This window comes from Podarcis tiliguerta (genome assembly GCF_965153285.1).
Source record: "Podarcis tiliguerta genome assembly, chromosome: 6".
Classification (NCBI taxonomy): domain Eukaryota; kingdom Metazoa; phylum Chordata; class Lepidosauria; order Squamata; family Lacertidae; genus Podarcis; species Podarcis tiliguerta.
The window spans coordinates 2,223,884-2,244,586 of NC_139539.1; the positions used below are offsets into that span (position 1 = coordinate 2,223,884).

Genomic DNA, 20,703 nt, shown 5'->3' on the forward strand with positions numbered 1-20,703 from the left:
TTTGTGGTGTTGTGAAGAGAAATGTTTTATTACCAAGGCAAGATAAGCAAGCAGAACATCTTAGCAATTCACAGAGGGAACCCTGCAAAAAGACTCTGGGCCAAACACTCCACTGCTTTCAAACAACAGACATTCAAGGCAAGGTTTCCCAAGAGGCAGATTTGACTCCAGCCTTACGGGATTTCCTGTGGTCTCAAGACTCAGGTGCCCTCACTTTTAGCTTTGACATTTGTGCCGTTCCCAAATGGAAGGAGGCAAATCTAGCTCCGGAAATCGCGTTGCAAAGGATCCATTGCTGCTTTCGAGCCCCTGAAGCAGAGAGCCAAGGGATGTCACAGGCCCCAGAGGTCCAAAGCTCTGCCCGTCAGGGGTGCTTCAGTTGTGACCCGTGCATTGCAGGGGGTGGACTAGATGACCCTCGGGGTCTCTTCCCATTCTACAATCCTACGAAAGCAGAGGCGTAAAGGGGGAAGGGAAGGGAAGCAGCAGCAGCAGCAGCATTATCCATCTCGTTCCAGGATCTTTCCCTCTGATTCAGGTGAGGATCTTGACCCCCACATTCAGGAAGCCAGGGGGGGAGCGAAGAGCAGAAGAGCGTTCTGTGAAAAGGAAGACAGTCCCGTTAATGCTGGCCATCATTTCAAGTAACCAAACAATTTAACCCCTGTGTTGCAAACAATAGTCAGTAATATCCAAGGCAACACGATGACCAAATACAATGATAAGATATCAATATACAGTGGTACCTCGGGTTAAGTACTTAATTCATTCCGGAGGTCCATACTTAACCTGAAACTGTTCTTAACCTGAAGCACCAGTTTAGCTAATGGGGCCTCCGCTGCTGCCGCACCACTGGAGTACGATTTCTGTTCTCATCCTGAAGCAAAGTTCTTAACCTGAGGTACTATTTCTGGATTAGCGGAGTCTGCAACCTGAAGCATATGTAACCCGAGGTACCACTGTACACTCTTTATATACTATGAAATATATGAAATCACATAAACAGAAAACTTGTGAATCTCTGAAAATCACAAAATATGCACTCTTAATGGATTCTCTTGAAAACATAAAACCAAATAATCACAAGTCTTATAAGTCTCTGAACGAAGCAATGTATCAGTGGGTATATCCAGAATCGCTGTTCACAATGTCTGTTTGCGAACTACTTCAGCGGCATTGGACGCCATAAACAAAGCTTTATCACCAGATAAGAATCTGATACATTGCATTAAGAGTACATATTTTGTGACTTTCAGAGATTCACAAGTTTGTGCTGTTTATGTGATTTCATATATTTCATATTATATAAAGAGTGTCTATTGCTATTGTATCATTGCATTTGGTCATCGTGTTGCCTTGGATATTACTGGCCACAATTTCAAGCCTGTTTTCTTCTTGGCTATGGCATGTGGGCTCCCAAGAGCAGCTCACAGCCGTTTTGCTCCACAAGGCGCTGGAGATTTAAATGCATAGCTGTCAACTTTCCCTTTCCTTGCGAGGAATCCTATTCGGAATAAGGGAATTTCCCTTAAAAAAGGGGGAACGTTGACAGCTATGTTTAAATGACTAGCAGACTTTGAGAAGCTGGCATCACTCGATTCATCAATTATTATTATTTTTTGGGAATTAGTAGAACCATTGGATTTTGAATATAGTGTGTGTCAATGGATAATTGTTGCCGTTTCAAATTTTCTTCTGTTATTATCTTCCTTAGTGGGTTGTGCAAACCGCTGTTCTGGATAATGCTTTTTACAGGGCAGGGGTCCTTATGGAACCAAGGGGGTGGAAAAGTTTGGGGACCACTGGACTAGAGCATCCTTACCTGGCCAGGGGCAGCGTTGAGATGGTCAATGCCAAGCTGTTGCACCAGAGGCAACGGGAAGCCTTCTGCCAGCAAATCTGAAAGAGAAAAATCTCATGAGCACTGGGGACAAGAAAGAGAACAGATGAAATTGCCCTTTTCACACATTGCATTGGACGCAGGGTGAGCTGTCTGTCTGTCTGTCTGTCTGTTTGTTTTGGTACCATCAAGCAATGTGCATCAAGCAATTTCATGAAATAAATAAACCTTTGCTAGCAGGGCCACAGATCTGCCAAATAATGTGACTGAACAGCCAGGGGCACTGTGATAATTATTATTTTTAATCAGAATGATTTAACAGGCAACCTGATCAAAAAGTCAACACCCCAAGGAAAGAGAGAGGAGGAGGAAGATTGGGGGAAGGGGCAAATCAATCTATTACTCCTCTGTGCCATTTTTATATTAATTATATTAATTAATTAATTAATTAATTAATTAATTAATTATTCATATTCATGTGTGTTCCTTCATAAGACTATTCTGTCTGTGCATTAATCTGCAAAAAAATTAATAAATTTAAGTCTGCAAAAATAATTTTCTGGCAATGTATATATTTCTGGATGCATTTCAAGCACATTTTGAGCCAGGAATTGCAGCACAACATTCAGTTAGTGCCGAATCTGGAGACTAACTAAGGGCTTCTCCTCACTTCTGCTAGTCCCTTGCCTAGAAAGCACGGGCCCAAGCACTTTTCTGAGTGGTGTTGCCTTTGCCCGTTCATTTTCCTGGCAAAACCCACTCTTTAGCGCTGAATCAGAACAAACATCAGTTCACAGAAAAACTGACTGATGTTTGCTCTAATTTGGCAGTAAAGAGCGGGTTTTCGTGGGAGAAAGTGGTGGGACATTCCTTAGATTCCAACCTGCACTTGAGTCCAGAAGTGTTGGATCAGACAAGTTCATACAATGCAATTCCGAAAGCCCTTCTAGAAAACAGCTGCATGTCCCTGCCCTGTTTCGGAGACTTTTCACCTGACAGAGTTGGACTGATGTGCACAGCTGTCTTTGCGCATATGAATCAAAGTGACTTCATGTTTTCCATGGCTGTGGACGTCATGCAGCAGTCCAGTGAATGACCCCCCCCCCGGGTGGCTGGCCCCCAGCAGCAAGACAGGGAAGCTGATCGCTGGATCCTGCGCAGTATATGTTGTCTCCCAACCCTCCCGACCTGCCACCACTTACGGTTCTGATGTGGTAAAAGGAAGGCAGACACCAGGTGTGAAATTGCGCCCCTCAGGTGCTGCACCTGAAACACGAAGGAAGGAAGGAAAGCAAACAGGGGAGGTCAGATGATGACAACAACAACGGGAAAAAAGGTCCCTCCGTTAATTGGAAAGCAAGTTTTCATCTCCATCACAACTTTGCTGCTGCATTGCTGAATCACACTGGTGTTTCTAGAGACACTCAATTTAAATGTCGAAAAGCATTTCCAAACATTTGCATGGATGGATAGAACGGTTTTAATGTATGTTTATTATTATTCACTGCTGGGAAGCAGTTCTTAAGTTGTGCAAAACAAACAAACCACGTTATTTTAAACACAACCCCTCCAACCTCCAAAGGGCACACACACACATCCTCTGCAAAGGGGTGTCCCGTAAGGTAAAATTTCTGGAAAAAAAGAATTATCAGTGAGACCAGCTTCATGCACACAAGGAAGCGACCGGACCACAGCAAGAACCAGTTTAGGAGGTGCCCAAAGCTGGGAGTGAAAATCTGCTCCAGTTAAGGAGCAAGGAGGGCTCTGCATGTACAGTAAAAATAAAAAGGACTGTGGTTGGATGAGAGATGGTTGGGGAAAAGATGGAACAACCTAGATGACACTCCCTCCAATATAATGTGTCACAATGGAAAGCTCTTGCAGACTGTTTCGACTCTGTCCTGGGACTCAGCCATACAGCTGCAAATAAAATGTTTAAAGTGTGTTGTAATGTGCATTATGGGACCTGGGTGGTGCTGTGGGTTAAACCACAGAGCCTGGGACTTGCCGATCAGAAGGTTGGCAGTTCGAATCCCCGCAACAGGGTGAGCTCCCGTTGCTCGGTCCCTGCTCTTGCCCACCTATCTGTTCAAAAGCACATCAAAGTACAAGTAGATAAATAGGTACCACTCTGGCGGGAAGGGAAACGGCGTTTCCATGCGCTGCTCTGGTTCGCCAGAAGCGGCTTAGTCATTCGCTGCCTCCCTCGGCCAATAAAGCGAGATGAGCGCTGCAACCCCAGAGCCAGCCACGACTGGACCTAATGGTCAGGGGGCCCTTTACCTTTTTAATGTGCACTATACAAATGTGACACTAGATGGCGATGGTGAGCTATGGCAAATTCAATGTATTTTTCAAAACGTTTTTTAAAAAAGCATTTTCACGGCGTTTTTTATATGTGTCTATTCCACCCTGTAATGCCTTACTGAATAAAGTCTGGCTAACCAGGAATCTGGTTTGAGCCTCTGCCCTTCAACCCCCAAAGGGAATTTCCTTTTCCCTTGCACAGAACAGGACGGCTGTCCTCTAAAGCTGAGCAAAAGTGACCCTCCCCCAACATCCCCTGGCCTTTTTGCAGGAGGCGCAATTGGAATGGGAAGCTGGAGGTTTATTAAACTTGTGGCTGAGGTAAGATTTGAACAGGGGACTTTCCTACTTTCCTGGGTTACAGGCTTAGCCCTGCTTTCTGGGGATATGCTACTTACATCAAAGTTTCCAACGGAAGAGTTGATCAAGGAGAGATTGTCAATCCTGAAAAGAAACAATAAAACAGGAGATTTTTTAAAAAATAATAAAAATAAAAATAAAACGTGTTTTGGCTAAAAGTTTCTCTTTGCTAAGGAACGGCTTTGTTGCATCCGAGCAACAACCTGAAATGTTGTATTTAAACCAACTAGTCCATCTCTATAATTCTATGATCTGATGATATTCCGGTTAGGATACTGATGTTCCGTTCCACCTTAAAACAGGTGTGTGGATTGTTGTATGTCACATGTCTGTTTACTCTCCAGCACAGCTTGCTGGGAACTTCCGTCTTGTGTATAGCTTTTGCTTATGCTGTTTGCTTGGACACGAAGGGGAGAAGACATGTTTTCCCCTTTGTCCTGATGCTGAATAAAATGCCTGGAAATATGCTTTACACAGCCTCTCTCTGCCCTTCTTTTGCGAAGAGTTATTTTCTCTGCTGGCTTGTGTGCTCAGCTTCTGAAGGTTTCTGAGGCTCGAGTCGCAGTTTAGATGCTGATCCAAAGACCGGAGATTGCCCGGCTGCCGGCCGGTGGGCTGGAGCCAGCTGGGGGCTTGCCAATTGCCCCCGTTCCCTTGGACGCATCCCAAAAATTCCTTCTGGCTGCAGAGGGAGCTGGCATCCAGTGAGAGTCTCCTGCAGGAGTCAGAGTGGATTCCCGCCCCCCCAAGTCCCATTCCCCTTCTAGCCTCTCATGTTGCTTTGGCGCAGTGGTTCCCAATTGGGGTCCGCAGCCCAATCCCTTGCCTCCCCCCAACTATTCCCACCCCCAATTTTGGCATGGTAATATCACAAATTGTATGGTCTGTTTTAGCGCTGTGCGGTTTTTCAATACATTGGCCAAAATCACTTTTGAAATTACATAATGCAATACAGTCATACCTCATGTTGCATTTGCTTCAGGTTACTTCTGGGTTTCGCTATTCGCGCATGCACAGACGCTCAAAATGACGTCACGCACATGCGCAGAAGTGGTGAATCGCGACCCACGCACGCGCAGACGCGGGTTGCGTTCTGCTCATGTTGTGAACGGGGCTCCAGAACGGATCCAGTTCGCAGCCAGAGGTACCACTGTAACGATTTTGACCCAGCAATACACAGCAATATATCGCTCTTTGCGTGAGGGAGAGCAGGGAGGCTGATTTCAAGGCACCCCCAATATCGCACGGTAATGCGACTGATCTGAGCTTCCTTCCCCAGCGCAGGCTCTTTTTACGTTCCTGTGATGCCAAATAAATTGGGGGTTTTCTTTACCCTTCAAGGTGAAGAGTGAGTCTCAGGCTCCCTCCGGCCGCAGAAACAGCACCAAGCGAAGTCACCGTCTGTGATTGAAAAGAAGATTGGCTGTTAACTTGAAACGCTGCTGCATTCTGAACTGAACCTTGGGGGAAAGGGGAATTCCTGGGATGCTCTGCTTCGGGGTTTCATGAGAGCATCTCTGTGGCCTCTGGGAGAAACAGGATGCTGACCTACACAGTCCCTTTGGTCTGATCCAGGTGGGCTTTTTGCAAAGCCACTTCCGCCCTATGGAGGAGGTAGGGTTGCAGGCGTCCCCCCCCCCTTTCCCCTATTATGTTTTTATTGTGATTTTATTGGTGTTAGCTGCCCTGAGCCCGGCTCTGGCCAGGGAGGGCAGGGTATAAATAAAATTTATCATCATCATCATGTGAAAAGGTTGGTTGACCACAAACTTGACATGAGCCAACAGTGTGACGCGGCAGCTAAAAAAGCCAGGGCAATTCTGGGCTGCATCAATAGGAGTATAGCATCTAGATCAAGGGAAGTAATAGTGCCACTGTATTCTGCTCTGGTCAGACCTCACCTGGAGTACTGTGTCCAGTTCTGGGCACCACAGTTCAAGAAGGACACTGACAAACTGGAACGTGTCCAGAGGAGGGCAACCAAAATGGTCAAAGGCCTGGAAACGATGCCTTATGAGGAACGGCTAAGGGAGCTGGGCATGTTTGGCCTGGAGAAGAGGAGGTTAAGGGGTGATATGATAGCCATGTTCAAATATATAAAAGGATGTCACATAGAGGAGGGAGAAAGGTTGTTTTCTGCGGCTCCAGAGAAGCGGACACGGAGCAATGGATCCAAACTACAAGAAAGAAGATTCCACCTAAACATTAGGAAGAACTTCCTGACAGTAAGAGCTGTTTGACAGTGGAATTTGCTGCCAAGGAGTGTGGTGGAGTCTCCTTCTTTGGAGGTCTTTAAGCAGAGGCTTGACAACCATATGTCAGGAGTGCTCTGATGGTGTTTCCTGCTTGGCAGGGGGTTGGACTCGATGGCCCTTGTGGTCTCTTCCAACTCTATGATTCTATGATCATCATCATCATCATTATATTTTGGTGTCCCAGCTACTTACAGCACGAACAGTGAAGAGATGCCGGCTGCTGAACACCTTGACGTCGATATTCTGCTTCACCTCGATCCTTCCTACGGTCAAGGCAAGGACAGGAGCCCCGTAGGAGACCTGCAAGGCCCGTATTGTGCCCTGCAAGGATCCAAGACATGAAGAGGAGACCCCAAAGACACAATTAGGCTTCGAAGAGACTCTCACTTAGCACTTTGCTCCATAGATATTACGACTGTGCATCAAGCCTTGCAGAGTATTTTATTGATTGATTGATTTCATAACATTTTTATACCACTTGGTTGCAAAGAATACCCTCAAAGCAGTTTGCAGAAAGCAACAAAGCAGTAAAAGGACCTGTGAAATGATTAAAAGCAGCTATTTATAACATGCAAATAATAATTAAGATCGCAAATAATTAAGATGCAAATAAACTACATACAGATGAAAATCCTTGCCGCTTTCTATCTGGATAGGCATTGCAAAAAAAGCACCTGATTGGTGTCAATAGGCGGGGAGTTCCAATGGTCCTGCCACAGTAGAAGTAATAATATGCATATACACGCCATACATACATATTTGGCAGAGGGAGGCTAGAAATGATGGATCTTTAAAAATACTGACCTTAAAACCAGACAGAGCCGCCATCTGTTGACTGAATGCAGTAATCTTTGAAGAAACAGAAAGAAGAAGAAAGAGTTTATATTCTCAGTTTTTCTCCCTCCCTTATCTTTCCACAGAGGGCTGTGTGAGAAACAGCTTCGCTGCTGCAAAGGGCTCAAAGCAGCAAAAGAGGAACTCTGAACGTCATCATTAATTAGAACAAGGGGACTCATTTTTATTTTGGGGGATGGGAAGAGCTTCCTGCAGCCAATCAGAAGCCGTGATTTGGTTTTCAAACTTTTTTTAAATTGTTTTTTTATTTTTTACCAACCACCAAAACACAAGCAGCGAAACCCCCCCGGCGGCTGATATACTGGGTATACATATTCAATAATATACATATTCAATAATATTCAATAATAACATATTCAAATCAACCATATGTACACTTCTATATATCTTAACACTTCTCCCTCCACAAGGTTTATTTAACTTTTAACATTTTAATTGCCCCAAATTGTTCAAACCTACCCAAATTATTCAATATCTTCTCAAACCAATCCTCCTCTTTCTCACTGACCTTAAGCCCTTTCATTCTATGTATCTTCACAGTTAGGGTATTCTAAAATTATAATATTATTCAGTTTTTTTCCTCCATTGGTTCACCCCTACCTCTTCTGCATTTTTCCAATTTGTTATGTACTGAGTTGAATAGGATCCAAAAGGCAGCAGTCTTATTGGTCCTAGCACAATAATATTCAGAATGCAGCAGTCTGATTGGTCCTAGAACAATAGGATCCAGAATGCAGCAGTCTGATTGGTCCACAGGAGCCACCCAATCCAGCTCCAGGTGGAAGTGAATCCACAACCTGATTGGCCTACAGGTGAATCCCCAAATTAGCCAATCACGTGGGGCCCATTGTGTAAATAATGTATATAAAGCAGACATTCTGGGGGAACATCCATTCCTCCTCACCACTATGAGCTGAACAAAGAGCATGAAATCCACTCTTGACTCCGAGTATGTTTCACAATTACTCGCTATAACCTGTCTGGCTGAGAAAGCCAAGCAAACGTTTTGGAAGTCGAACGGACTTCCGGAACAGATTCCATTGACTTCCAAGGTACAGTGGTGCCTCGCAAGACGAAAAGAATCCGTTCCGCGAGTCTCTTCGTCTTGCGGTTTTTTCGTCTTGCGAAGCAAGCCCATTAGCGGATTAGCGCTATTAGCGCTATTAGCAATTTAAGGGCTATTAACGGCTATTAAAGGCTTAAGGGATTAGCGGATTAGCTGCTAAAAGGCTATTAGCAGCTTAGCGCTTTAGAAAAAGGGGTTGGGGAGCGAAAAAAACCCTCAAGAATCGCAAGACATTTTCGTCTTGCGAAGCAAGCCCATTAGCGGATTAGCGCTATTAGGGCTATTAGCAATTTAAGGGCTATTAACGGCTATTAAAGGCTTAAGGGATTAGCGGATTAGCTGCTAAAAGGCTATTAGCAGCTTAGCGCTTTAGAAAAAGGGGTTGGGGAGCAAAAAAAACCCTCAAGAATCGCAAGACATTTTCGTCTTGCGAAGCAAGCCCATAGGGAAATTCGTCCTGCGAAGCACCTCTGAAAATGGAAAACCCTTTCGTCTTGCGGGTTTTCCGTCTTGCGAGGCATTCGTCTTGCGGGGCACCACTGTACGACTGTAATGCATTAAAAACGTTGAAATGCTAAAATGAACTCAGCACAATACCTCCTGTGGACTGTGGATGTTTATAGCCCTTGGAGTCAAGAAAGCTCGGAGCATCGCGCTCAGCAGGTGGTCGCTGAGGAGCATGTTCATGGGAGCATCGCCCAGGGGCGCATGGGGAAGCGGGGCGGTGCCAGAGGGGACGATGTAGTTCTGCCCTCCAGGCAGGCGGACGGTGCCCTAGAAAGGAAAGAAAAGCCAGAAGAGCAAACAGGATCTATCTGAGCCCAGCCTCATTTGGGTCTAACCCTGACACATGAATTGCAAGTTCATTCTCCAAATTTGGGCATTCTATACATAGTTATAAGTTGCCAGCAGGTGTAGAGGGGAACCCAACATTTGCAGCAATTCAAGCTTTCCAGGAATGCTTCTGAATAGCAGGTGTTGGAAACCTCAGGACAGGGAGAGCGCTACTCTGACGCACAGATCCTGCTTGCGGATTTCCCTGTAAGGCATCTGGTTGGCCCCTGTGAGAACAGGATCCTGGGCCTGATCCAGCAGCCGGCCCTTCTTAGGTCCTTAATGCAACAGCCAGACTCTCCCCACTTGTGATTCCCACAATGGGCATAGAGAGGCACACTGTCTCTAACAGAGGAGGCAGGCCAGAGAGGTTTATTTTATGCATTCATTTCATTAAAAAATAAAAATTAAATTTTTTTCATTAAAAAATTACGCACTGTTTGACTGCAGAAAAAGTGAAACAAGAAGAAAATGAACAATGATAATTTAAGGTCTTTGGACAGCTAAATCAACAGTAGACTTAAGCTTGCCTTTCTGGGCAGGTTTGTCTAAACAAGAATGTTTTTAGGTAGAGGTAAAGGGACCCCTGACCATTAGGTCCAGTTGTGGCTGACTCTGGGGTTGCGGCGCTCATCTCGCTTTATTGGCCGAGGGAGCTGGCCTACAGCTTCCGGGTCATGTGGCCAGCATGACTAGGCCACTTCTGGCGAACCAGAGCAGCTCACGGAAATGCCGTTTACCTTCCCGCCGGAGTGGTACCTATTTATCTACTTGCACTTTGATGTGCTTTCGAACTGCTAGGTTGGCAGGAGCTGGGACCAAGCAACAGGAGCTCACCCCGTCGCAGGGATTCGAACCACCGACCTTCTGATCGGCAAGCCCTAGGCTCTGTGGTTTAACCCACAGCGCCACCCGCGTCCCTAAGAATGTTTTTAGCAGGCACCCCAAAAAGTACAGTGAAAGTGCCTGTCTGGAGTCAATAGGCAGGGAGTTCCGAAGTGTAGGTGCGGCTACACTAAAAAATCGAGTTCTTAGCCACGTGGAAAGGGTCTTATGCAGCACCTCTAACAGCGCCAGTTATGCCAATCAAAGTGGTTGAGTGACAGCTACAACTCGTTAGATTGAGGCCAGCATAACCCACATCCTCTGTTGAACATGGGCCAAGGAAACCCGGGCTCAAATCCCCACAAGGCATTGCATTTTGTAATGATTCAAAAGATATAGATTAGCAAAGCAACGTGGAGGAAAACATGAAGGTCCCAAGGGCCACGTCCTGGACCCCTCCTGGTGAGACGCTCCTGGCCTCCCCGCCCCCTGCAGCACCAGCCCTGATTTACTTCATAGCCAATTTGCATGACTCCGTTGCGGAGAGAGGTGGACGAGGGTCGCAGCTGGATCATGTCTCCGTGCACATAGGAGGACGAGGAGCCTGGGGGAGAAGGGCAGGGGGAGATATTGTCAACCCAGGGGAGAGGCGGAAGGGGGGGCGGGATACAATGCAAGCAAGGCTGGTGGAAGCAAACCAATTTCACAGCGTGTGGATGGAGCCAGAGTTTCTTGTTGCTGTCTGCTCTGTTGTTTAATAAACAACAACAACAACAACAACTTATTATTTATACTCCGCCCATCTGGCTGAGTTTCCCCAGCCACTCTGGGCAGCTGCCAATCAAGTGTTAAAAACAATACAGCATTAAATACAGTGGTACCTTGGGTTACAGATGTTTCAGGTTACAGACTCTGCTAACCCAGAAATATTACCTCGGGTTAAGAACTTTGCTTCAGGATGAGAACAGAAATCATGCAGCGGCGGCAGCAGGAGGCCCCATTAGCTAAAGTGGTGCTTCAGGTTAAGAACAGTTTCAGGTTAAGTAAGGACCTCCGCATCGAATTAAGTACTTAACCCGAGGTACCACTGTATTAAAAGCTTCCCTAAACAGAGCTGCCTTCAGATGTCTTTTAAAGATAAGATAGCTGCTTATTTCCTTGACATCTGGTGGGAGGGCGTTCCACACGATGGGTGCCACTACCGAGAAGGCCCTCTGCCTGGTTCCCTGTAACTTGGCTTCTCGCAGCGAGGGAACTGCCAGAAGGCCCTCGGCGCTGGATCTCAGTGTCCGGGCAGAATGATGGCGGTGGAGACACTCCTTCAGGTATACTGGACTGAAGCCAAGTTACAGGGAACCGGGCAGAGGGCCTTCTCGGTGGTGGCACCCACCCTGTGGAACGCCCTCCCACCAGATGTCAAAGAGAAGAACAACTACCAGGCTTTTCGAAGACATCTGAAGGCAGCCCTCTTTAGGGAAGCTTTTAATGTTTAATAGACTATTGTATTTTAATATTTTGTTGGAAGCCGCCCAGAGTGGCTGGGGAAACCCAGCTAGATGGGCATAGCTGTCAACTTTTCCCTTGTGAGGAATCCTATTTGGAATAATGGCATTTCCCTTAAAAAAAGGAAAACGTTGACAGCTATGCAGATGGGTGGGATATAAATAAATTATTATTATTATTATTATTATTATTATTATTATTATTATTATTATTTGGCTGTGGCCTCTGTCTTCCACAACACTTTCCCGCAGAAGTGCTTGGGGATAAGGAAAAAGGAGACAGAGGAGATGAATGCAGAAGACTCTCACCTTGGAGCAAATTCAGCACATCTTCTAGAAGCATGTTGACAAGTGGGCAGAGCTGCCAAAAAAACAAAGCAGGGAAAAAAGAAAACCACTCAGGTGATTGACAAGGGAGAGGAGTCATTCTCAGGGGCTCACAATGGAGTGTGTCTGCATGTGTGTTGCTCTCATGCGCAGTTCAGGAGCATCTCAGCAAGCCAGACCCCAGGAGGACCACTGGCCTTCGTGCCCCGCAAGAGGACCAGAAGGAAGCCGCGCACCACTCACCTCTTTCTGCAGCAGATGGGGAACCGTCTTCTCCAGAATGTCGGTCACTGCTCGCAGGAGGTTGTTGACGGTCTGGAGAAGAGGTCCTTTTCTGGAACGAAGGGAGAACGTGTCAGGGCAGGGACATGTGTCACACCAGGGGCTCAGTCCCCACAGCCCTCTGCAAACATCTGCAGCAGGGAGCCTGTGTGGTCGGGATTCTGCACTGCCCAAGGAGCCTGTGTGTGAGTTCAGCAGGACCCCCCCTCCCCATGGTCATATTTGCCCTGCGATAGGTGGGGGCAGTGGGGACAGAAGAGCGCCGGCTCTACTGTTAGGCAGAGAGGAGTGGCTATCTAAGGCAGGATGTCAGCAAACTTTTTCAGCAGTGGGCCGGTCCACTGTCCCTCAGAACTTGTGGGGGGCCGGACTATATTTTGGGAAAATGAAGAAGAAGAACGAATTCCTATGCCCCACAAATACCCCAGAAATGCATTTTAAAAAAAAGGACACATTCTACTCCTGTAAAAACACGCTGATTCCTGGACCGTCCACAGGCTGGATTGAGAAGGTGATTGGGCCGGATCCAGCCACCAGACCTCAGTTTGCCTACCCATGATCTAAGGCAACTGATGCAGAAAGGAACAGAGGAGTCCTTGATTCCTGCGTTGCAGGGGGCTGAACGAAAGGGCCCTTCCAGCTCGACATTTTTGTGATCTTGAAGGCCACGGCCTTTCCTCCTAGTCTCCTTCTTTATCCAAAAGGATTGGCATCTATCCAGTTCTATGACTCCATACTCACTTGTTGAGGAGGGTGATTCTAAGGTGGCCAGGGTTATTGTGGCAATTTCCAACAACGAGTCTCACATGGCCGCTCACTGGGTCTGTCAGGATTCGAACTGCAACCTGGATGTCCAGGTACAGCTTCACGTGAAGGAGCCTGCCTAGATTGAGTGGCCTAAAAACGGGGAAGGAAAGGGGCATTAAGACATACTTTAGGTAAGACACCACCTCCGAGGGCCATCTGTCAGGAATGCTTTTGTTGCAATTCCTGCTTTTGTGGGGGTTGGTCTAGATGACCCTTGGGGTACCTTCCAACTCTACTCAGATTCTCTAAAATCTAGACATTTGACAAAGCACACCGTTTCCCTTGCAGAGATCAAGAGATCTTCTCCTGGTACAGCTGTGTCCTCCAGAGCATACTTGGTTTGCTTCTTTTGGCTCGTGACCCAAAGGGTAGCTCAGTGGGGGAACACCTGCTCCGCATGCAGAAGGCTCAATCCAGGTAGGCCTGGGAGACAGCCGCTGTCTGCAACCTGGAGAGCCATTGCTGCTGCGAGTCAGTGTAGACAATACTAAGATAGATGGGTCAATGGTACACGGCAGCTCCTTAGGTTCCCCTTCATCCTTGGTGATGGGGGCTTTGCAAGGTCTTAGGGACGGAATTAGTGATATATGGAAGTGAGAAGTGAGAGCTGGACCATAAAGAAGGCTGATCGCCGAAGAATGGATGCTTTTGAATTCTGGTGATGGAGGAGACTCTTGAGAGTCCCATGGACTGCAAGAAGATCCAACCTCTCCATTCTGAAGGAAATCAGCCCTGAGTGCTCACGGGAAGGACAGATCCTGAAGCTGAGGCTCCAATACTTTGGCCACCTCAGGAGAAGAGGACTCCCTGGAAAAGACCCTGATGTTGGGAAAGACAGAGGGCACAAGGAGAAGGGGACAACAAAGGACAAGATGGTGGGACAGTGTTCTCGAAGCTACCAGCATGAGTTTGACCAAACTGTGGGAGGCAGTGGAAGACAGGAGTGCCTGGCGTGCTCTGGTCCAGGGGGTCACGAAGAGTCGGACATGACTAAATGACTAAACAACAGCAAGAACAAGGGATGGAATCCACAAACCTTTCTGTATTGGAATGCACTGGTCTTAGAGCATGTTTTGAAACCCAGGCTCCCCTATCAGCCTGCCTGTGTCCTGTTCCACCCAGCCACCCTTAAAGAACCATGGGGAAGCACTCACAGATTTATTTCAATCTCCACATCTGCTGGGACAGTCACAATAATGTGCTTTGCTACCTCATCCAAACGGATGTCGAGTCGGAGAAGCTCTATGTTTCTGATCTTCACCCTGTTCAGAATGGCAAGGGCACAACATTTAGAACGCATTTTACAGAGCACAGAAATTAAAGCATAATAAACAGCGTAATAACAGACGGCATAATAAAAAAATCATAACAACGGTCCCCCGTGTCCCCAGCTTTAACAGACCATAGATTACCATATTTTTTGCTCTATAAGATGCACCAGACCACAAGATGCACCTAGTTTTTGGAGGAGGAAAACAAGAAAAAAAATATTCTGAATCTCAGAAGCCAGAACAGCAAGAGGGATCGCGGCGCAGTGAAAGCAGCAATCCCTCTTGCTGTTCTGGCTTCTGGGATAGCTGCGCAGCCTGCACTCGCTCCATAAGACGCACACACATTTCCCCTTACTTTTTAGGAGGGACAAAGTGAGTCTTATAGAGCAAAAAATACGGTATTTAATGGTTGAAGTCCTGGGTAAAGAATTATGCTTTTGCCTGGTGCCTCAAGGACAGTGCCAGTCAAGTTTCTCTGGGCAGAGCATCCCACAGATGGGGAGCCACCACAGAAAAGGCCTGTTCTCCTGTTGCCTAACTCTGGACCTTGCAGAGAAGGCACAACCTTTTAAGCTGTCTTTTTTCAGTAGCGCACTCCAGATTCCGGCTGTCACATCCCACAGCTCACCCCAAGATGTTGCCCAGAAGCCCGTCCACCAGGCCTCCGAGGACGGGGAGGTTTCCTAGGCCCAGCAATCCGCCGGAACCGCCTTGCAAGATGCTCTGGAGGGGCAAATTCTGGAGACGGCCGACCAGAGCCTGGCTGTCCAACCGATGGGAAATCACTAAAAGCCAAGGTGAAAAGGGCAGGTTAGAGATTGATGGGGTCAGAGGGACTATTCTGCTCGTGGGCTTGAGAACCTAGAGCGGCAGTTGCCAAACTTTTTAGAGAGGGGAACGCCACCCTTTTGTGTAGACCAAGCAGTTTAAAAAGGAGAAGGAAGGGACAATTTAACCATCATTGCTTATATGAAAATTATTTCTACAGCCAACAGTCAGGTATACAACGCAAAAGAAGGAAGTTCTTTTCCTAATAAAGGTAAAAAGGTAAAAGGACCCCTGACCATTAGATCCAGTTGCGGACAACTCTGGGGTTGCGGCACTCATCTCGCTTTATTGGCCGAGGGAGCCGGCGTACAGCTTCCGGGTCATGTGGCCAGCATGACTAAGCCGCTTCTGGCGAACCAGAGCAGCGCATGGAAACACCGTTTACCTTCCCACCGGAGTGGTACCTATTGATATACTTTCACTTCGTGCTTTCGAACTGCTAAGTTAGCAGGAGCAGGGACCGAGCAATGAGAGCTCACCCTGTTGCGGGGATTCGAACCGCCAACCTTCTGATCGGCAAGTCCTAGGTTCTGTGGTTTAACCCACAGCGCCACCCGCGTCCCTCCTTTTCCTAATATATGCAGCCAATTCCTGAATATGAATGGAGGCAGTGGCTCAGGCACTTCTTAGTTCCTGCTTGGAAGCTGAGGGCTAAGGGGCGCAGGATTGTGTCTGCTGAGGCTTGTACATGAGGAGAGGAAAGGGGCATTGGATTGCAATGTGCAGAGCACCCACGTGCCGTCTGGCTCAATGAAGCAAAGGGAAGCAGCGCCAGGCAGGGTCAGGGAAGAGCCCCCAGAGCCCCTTGTGCAAACCCTTGACTTACGGCGCTGAAGCATTTCTGGGCCAAGATTGACAATGGCCTGAGGACTGGCATATCCTTGGGTGTTCTGGGCCAGGAGGCCGCAGAAGATGGCGAGGGCCAAAACCGGAAACATCTTCTGTCCTTGGACCTGTTGAAAAGGATGGCGTCGGTGTGTTAAGAAACAGAAGAGAGAGGAAGGAGGAGGAGGAGGAGAGGCAGGCTTGCTTTCTGCTGTTCCAGAGCTGGTCAGACTAGATGACCCCCTGGGGTGCCATATCTTTGTATTATGCAAATCTGGAATGCCCCCCCCATGCCATACCAAAGTAACACAATTAAGCAAGTGGAATTCTTCCACTTTGCACGACTGAGGAATATTTTTTCCAGCCCTGTGTGACAATCTGCCACTTTCGGTGCACGCGGACCTTTCTTACCTAGATTGCGTAGAAAGTCTCGTCTCCGTCAGCTTCTCCTCCGTCTGTCTCACGAAAAGCCGGTGGCATTTATATACCCCACCAAGGAGGAAAAGCGAGGGCCCGTGCAATGGCTTCCGCTGTTACCAATCACCAAATATTTGTCTATAGGTTGAATCCTCCCAAATAAACAAATATTGATCATGCCAGCGAGCAGGTGTCAAGTTCAAAAGCAAGTCCCGAACCAGGACTGTGCTTGGGGATTTCTGGCAAGATGAAGCTTCTGGTTATGGCTTAGTTGAAATCTCATAGAATCATAGATCGTAGAGTTGGAAAAGACCCTCCAGCCCCATTTGCTGCAATGGAGGAATCTCAGCTAAAGTATCCATAACAAATGGCCATCAAATCTCTGCTTAAAAGCATCATGAATAAGAAACTGGGTACCCACTGGCCCAAATTTGTGTACCTTTGGGAATTGGGAGTCCCACCTGGCCTAGTTTGCCCAGAAGGGATCAAATCAGTTGTGACTCTGGATAGCCTCTTCATTTCTTCTGCCCCTGAGTTGTGCCTCCTTCGCTTTCTGGTACTCACAGGCTGTGTTGGGTCTGTCGATATTCTGCCAACGGTTTCCTAATGAAGAAAAGGGGTGTTGGGGTGTTAATATAAAGGTAAAGGGACCCCTGATCGTTAGGTCCAGTCGTGGCCGACTCTGGGGTTGCGGCACTCATCTCACTTTACTGGTCGAGGGAGCCGGCGTACAGATTCCGGGTCATGTGGCCAGCATGACGAAGCCGCTTCTGGCGAACCAGAGCAGCGCATGGAAACGCCGTTTACCTTCCCGCCGGAGTGGTACCTATTTATCTACTTGCACTTTGACGTGCTTTCAAACTGCTAGGCTGGCAGGAGCAGGGACCGAGCAATGGGAGCTCACCCCGACGCGGGGATTCGTACCGCCGACCTTCTGATCGGCAAGTCCTAGGCTCTGTGGTTTAACCCACAGCACCACCCACGTCCCTTTGGGTGTTAATATATCCTCAACATAAAATGGAACTGAATTCAACAAGCTGACCTCTGGGTCCATTATGCTTCATGCATTCACCCAGAGGTAAGCGGCCATTCAAATCTCTTTCCACATTTGCCCATGATGTATGTACTTGGAATTTAGAAAAACGTGTCTGTTCATTATCTTATTCAAACACCCCTGGACCCTTAGGGTGAAGGGCCTGAGTTTTTTAAAATGTGGATGGACTTTTATTTAGATCAGTGGTTCCCAAACCTTTTCTCTTGGACTTCCCTCCTGCCCTTTGTGGGTCCTATTGTGAATCATTTCCTCCTGCATCTTTTATGACAACCCAAATCTTTTACCTCTCCACTGTGTGCAAAATTCACCATTAAACTACAAGTGATATTCCAATCCTACTAATGATTTTAACTGTTTACAATGGTATTGAAGATAAGTTATAAATTTTACCCATTCCTTATTAAATTTTGGTCTTCCTGATTCCTGGCCTTACAATTTCATTGTACACAGGTTGTACATTGACAATAAAGGTATTATTATTATTATTTCTGATTCTTCCAGTCATTTTATAGATATTTCGGCATAATCCATAACTTGATCTGCCATTCTTCTTTGGTAGGGACTTTATCTTATTTCTATCTGTGGGCCAACAAATTTAGGGGGCGATCTCCTAAAAAGAAAGCTCAATGACTTTGGTTTGTTTCCTACTCAGTGGTCCTGCCTCCATCATAGGTCTTCTCCGCCGAAAGGAGAAACCACCATTTACAGTGGACCATTCAAGTCTGCCATGTTATTTGGCTATGATGCAGTGACCTGCCTACCAGATTTGAACTACATGGTCAAACAACTGCCAGAAGCAGCCTGTTAGGTACGTTACTTAAGTATGTTTCTGAGCACAATTCAAAGTGTTGGTGCTGACCTTGAAAGCCCTAAACGGCCTCGGCCCAGTATACCTGAAGGAGTGTCTCCACCCCCATCGTTCTGCCCGGACACTGAGGTCCAGCTCCGAGGGCCTTCTGGCGGTTCCCTCCCTGCGAGAAGCCAAGTTACAGGGAACCAGGCAGAGGGCCTTCTCGGTGGTGGTGCCCGTCTTGTGGAACACCCTCCCACCAGATGTCAAAGAGAAAAACAACTACCAGACTTTGAGAAGACATCTGAAGGCAGCCCTGTTTAGGGAAGTTTTTAATGTTTAACAGACCACTGTATTTTAATACTTCGTTGGAAGCCGCCCAGAGTGGCTGGGGAAACCCAGACAGATGGGTGGGGTTTAAATATATTATTATTATTGTTGTTGTTGTTGTTGTTATTATTATTATTATTATTATTATTATTATTATTATTATTATTTATTATTATTATTACCACAAGGTCCTTCCATGGCCAGAAGCTTAGAAGTTTAGATGGTTGATGTAGTGATGAACAATGAATGGGACTGTTATGTATTCATTGGTCTGTGCTTGCCTGAGCTTGAGTCTGAACTAAGGATTCTGGGCTCCTGTATTCTGATTTGAGACTTGATGTGCAGTCACAGAACATTTCAGGATTTGGGCCTCTGCCATTGGCCCTTAAACCTTGAGTTATGATTCGCAGCTTGGAAGTTTAGACAGCCAATCACGTTGGCAGTGAGAGTGGCCCAGACTTTCAGGAAGGTATATAAGCCGTTGCTTTGCCCCTGTTTCCCAGTTATGTAGTTCAGTAAAGGTTCTTGCTATGATCGCTGTGTCTTGCCTCGTGGGAAGCCACCTACGCTTCAGGGACCTCCATGTTGAGGGGCAGAAAATCTGTGAATTTACCCCCTGCAGACCCTGGGAACTGTTTGCAGCCTTCCTAGAGGCATTTGGGGTGAGAGTGTAGGGATAGACTAAGCTTGATGTGTGGTCCAGTAGAACTTGTATTAACCAAGGCGCCCTTATTTCCGCAACGGACTGTTCCATTAACTGATCCTGATATAAATGTTAGCGTTAAAAAGACCTTTTTGGCACCCCAGCAGAAATTATCTCCTGCTGTCAGGCACATCACTGACACTTCCTTCTGAGGACGCAATTGGCTCCGTATCTCTCAGTTCATCAAATAACCTTCTTTGGTTTGTGGTTTTCTTTTCCCCTTTCCCCTCTTTTGTTAATATCTGGCAAGCAGAAGAACATTTCTAAAGTGGCGTGATGGTTGCGCACACTGGCCGTGACCTCCCTTGAACGCTCTTCCCATTGCATAGCCTTTTGTCCTCAATCGTTGACTGAAACTAATCGCAGAGACCAGGAAGAATCTGATATGCCAGAAGGGCAAAGGCTGCCCAGGGTGTTTTGCTAAACCAAGGCTGATGCAAACTCTAAGAGTCTCTCTCGGCATGTGGCCCAAATGGACCCCTGAACTGTCAGAGAGAGTTGTGGGGCATGATCTTGGATCATGTGTCCAAAACGTGATGATGATGATGATGATGATGATGATGATGATAATTTATTTATAACCCGCCCATCTGGCTGAGTTTCCCCAGCCACTCTGGACGGGTCCCAATCGAGTGTTAAAAACAATACAGCATTAAATATTAAAAACTTCCCTAAACATGGCTGCCTTCAGATGTCTTCTAAAAGTCTGGTAGTTGTTGTTCTCTTTGACATCTGGTGGGAGGGCGTTCCACAGGGCAGGCGCCACCACCGAGAAGGCCCTCTGCCTGGTTCCCTGTAACTTGGCTTCTCACAGGGAGGGAACTGCCAGAAGTACCTCAGAGCTGGACCTCAGTGTCCGCACTGGATGATGGGGGTGGAGATGCTCCTTCATGCTTGGATCATGTTAAGAACATAAGAAGTACCTGCTGCATCAGGCCCACAGCCTACCCAAGGCCAGTATCCGCTTCCCCCAGTGGCCACCCAGATTCTCGTGGAAAACTCTCCTGCTGTCAGGACAGCACTCTCCAATCCCACAGTTTTCTGCAACGGTTCTTTAGAAGCACTGCTGCCTCTGACCCTGGAGACAGACAGGGGCAGTCTTTGGTCTTCTACATTTCAGCAGCATCCTGTGAGAGGCCAAAATTTGATGCCTCTCGCCTTCCATTCTGCTCAATTCACTATGTTGTCATTATGACGTCCTGTGGAGCCCCCCTAAAGCCCAGTG

At 47.1% G+C, this 20,703-nt stretch overlaps 1 protein-coding gene across 1 annotated transcript; it reads right to left on the reverse strand.

The window, feature by feature from the left end:
- On the reverse strand, window positions 1–16,659 carry LOC310680613 (BPI fold-containing family B member 1-like). Its single transcript, XM_083447509.1, has 16 exons — window positions 16,596–16,659; window positions 16,186–16,312; window positions 15,160–15,316; window positions 14,415–14,522; window positions 13,195–13,350; window positions 12,415–12,505; window positions 12,154–12,205; window positions 10,855–10,946; window positions 9,281–9,457; window positions 7,567–7,611; window positions 6,955–7,083; window positions 5,841–5,908; window positions 4,546–4,591; window positions 3,043–3,106; window positions 1,823–1,899; window positions 1–599 (listed from the first exon to the last, which is right to left on the reverse strand). Exons 2-16 carry the CDS (start codon window positions 16,295–16,297, stop codon window positions 561–563), a joined length of 1,413 nt encoding a protein of 470 aa, XP_083303635.1. The 5' UTR covers window positions 16,298–16,312; window positions 16,596–16,659; the 3' UTR covers window positions 1–560.
- Between the last annotated feature and the right edge of the window lie 4,044 nt (window positions 16,660–20,703).

Coding starts and splice junctions, on each gene's coding strand:
- LOC310680613 (XM_083447509.1), bottom strand. CDS start 16,297: ATGTTTCCGGTTTTGGCCCTCGCCATCTTCTGCGGCCTCCTGGCCCAG. Junction 4,592..5,840: donor CTCACTCTTCACCTTGAAGG/GTAAAGAAAACC, acceptor GTTTCTTTTCAG/GATTGACAATCTCTCCTTGA. Junction 1,900..3,042: donor CCTTTTACCACATCAGAACC/GTAAGTGGTGGC, acceptor TTTCTCTTTCAG/ATTTGCTGGCAGAAGGCTTC.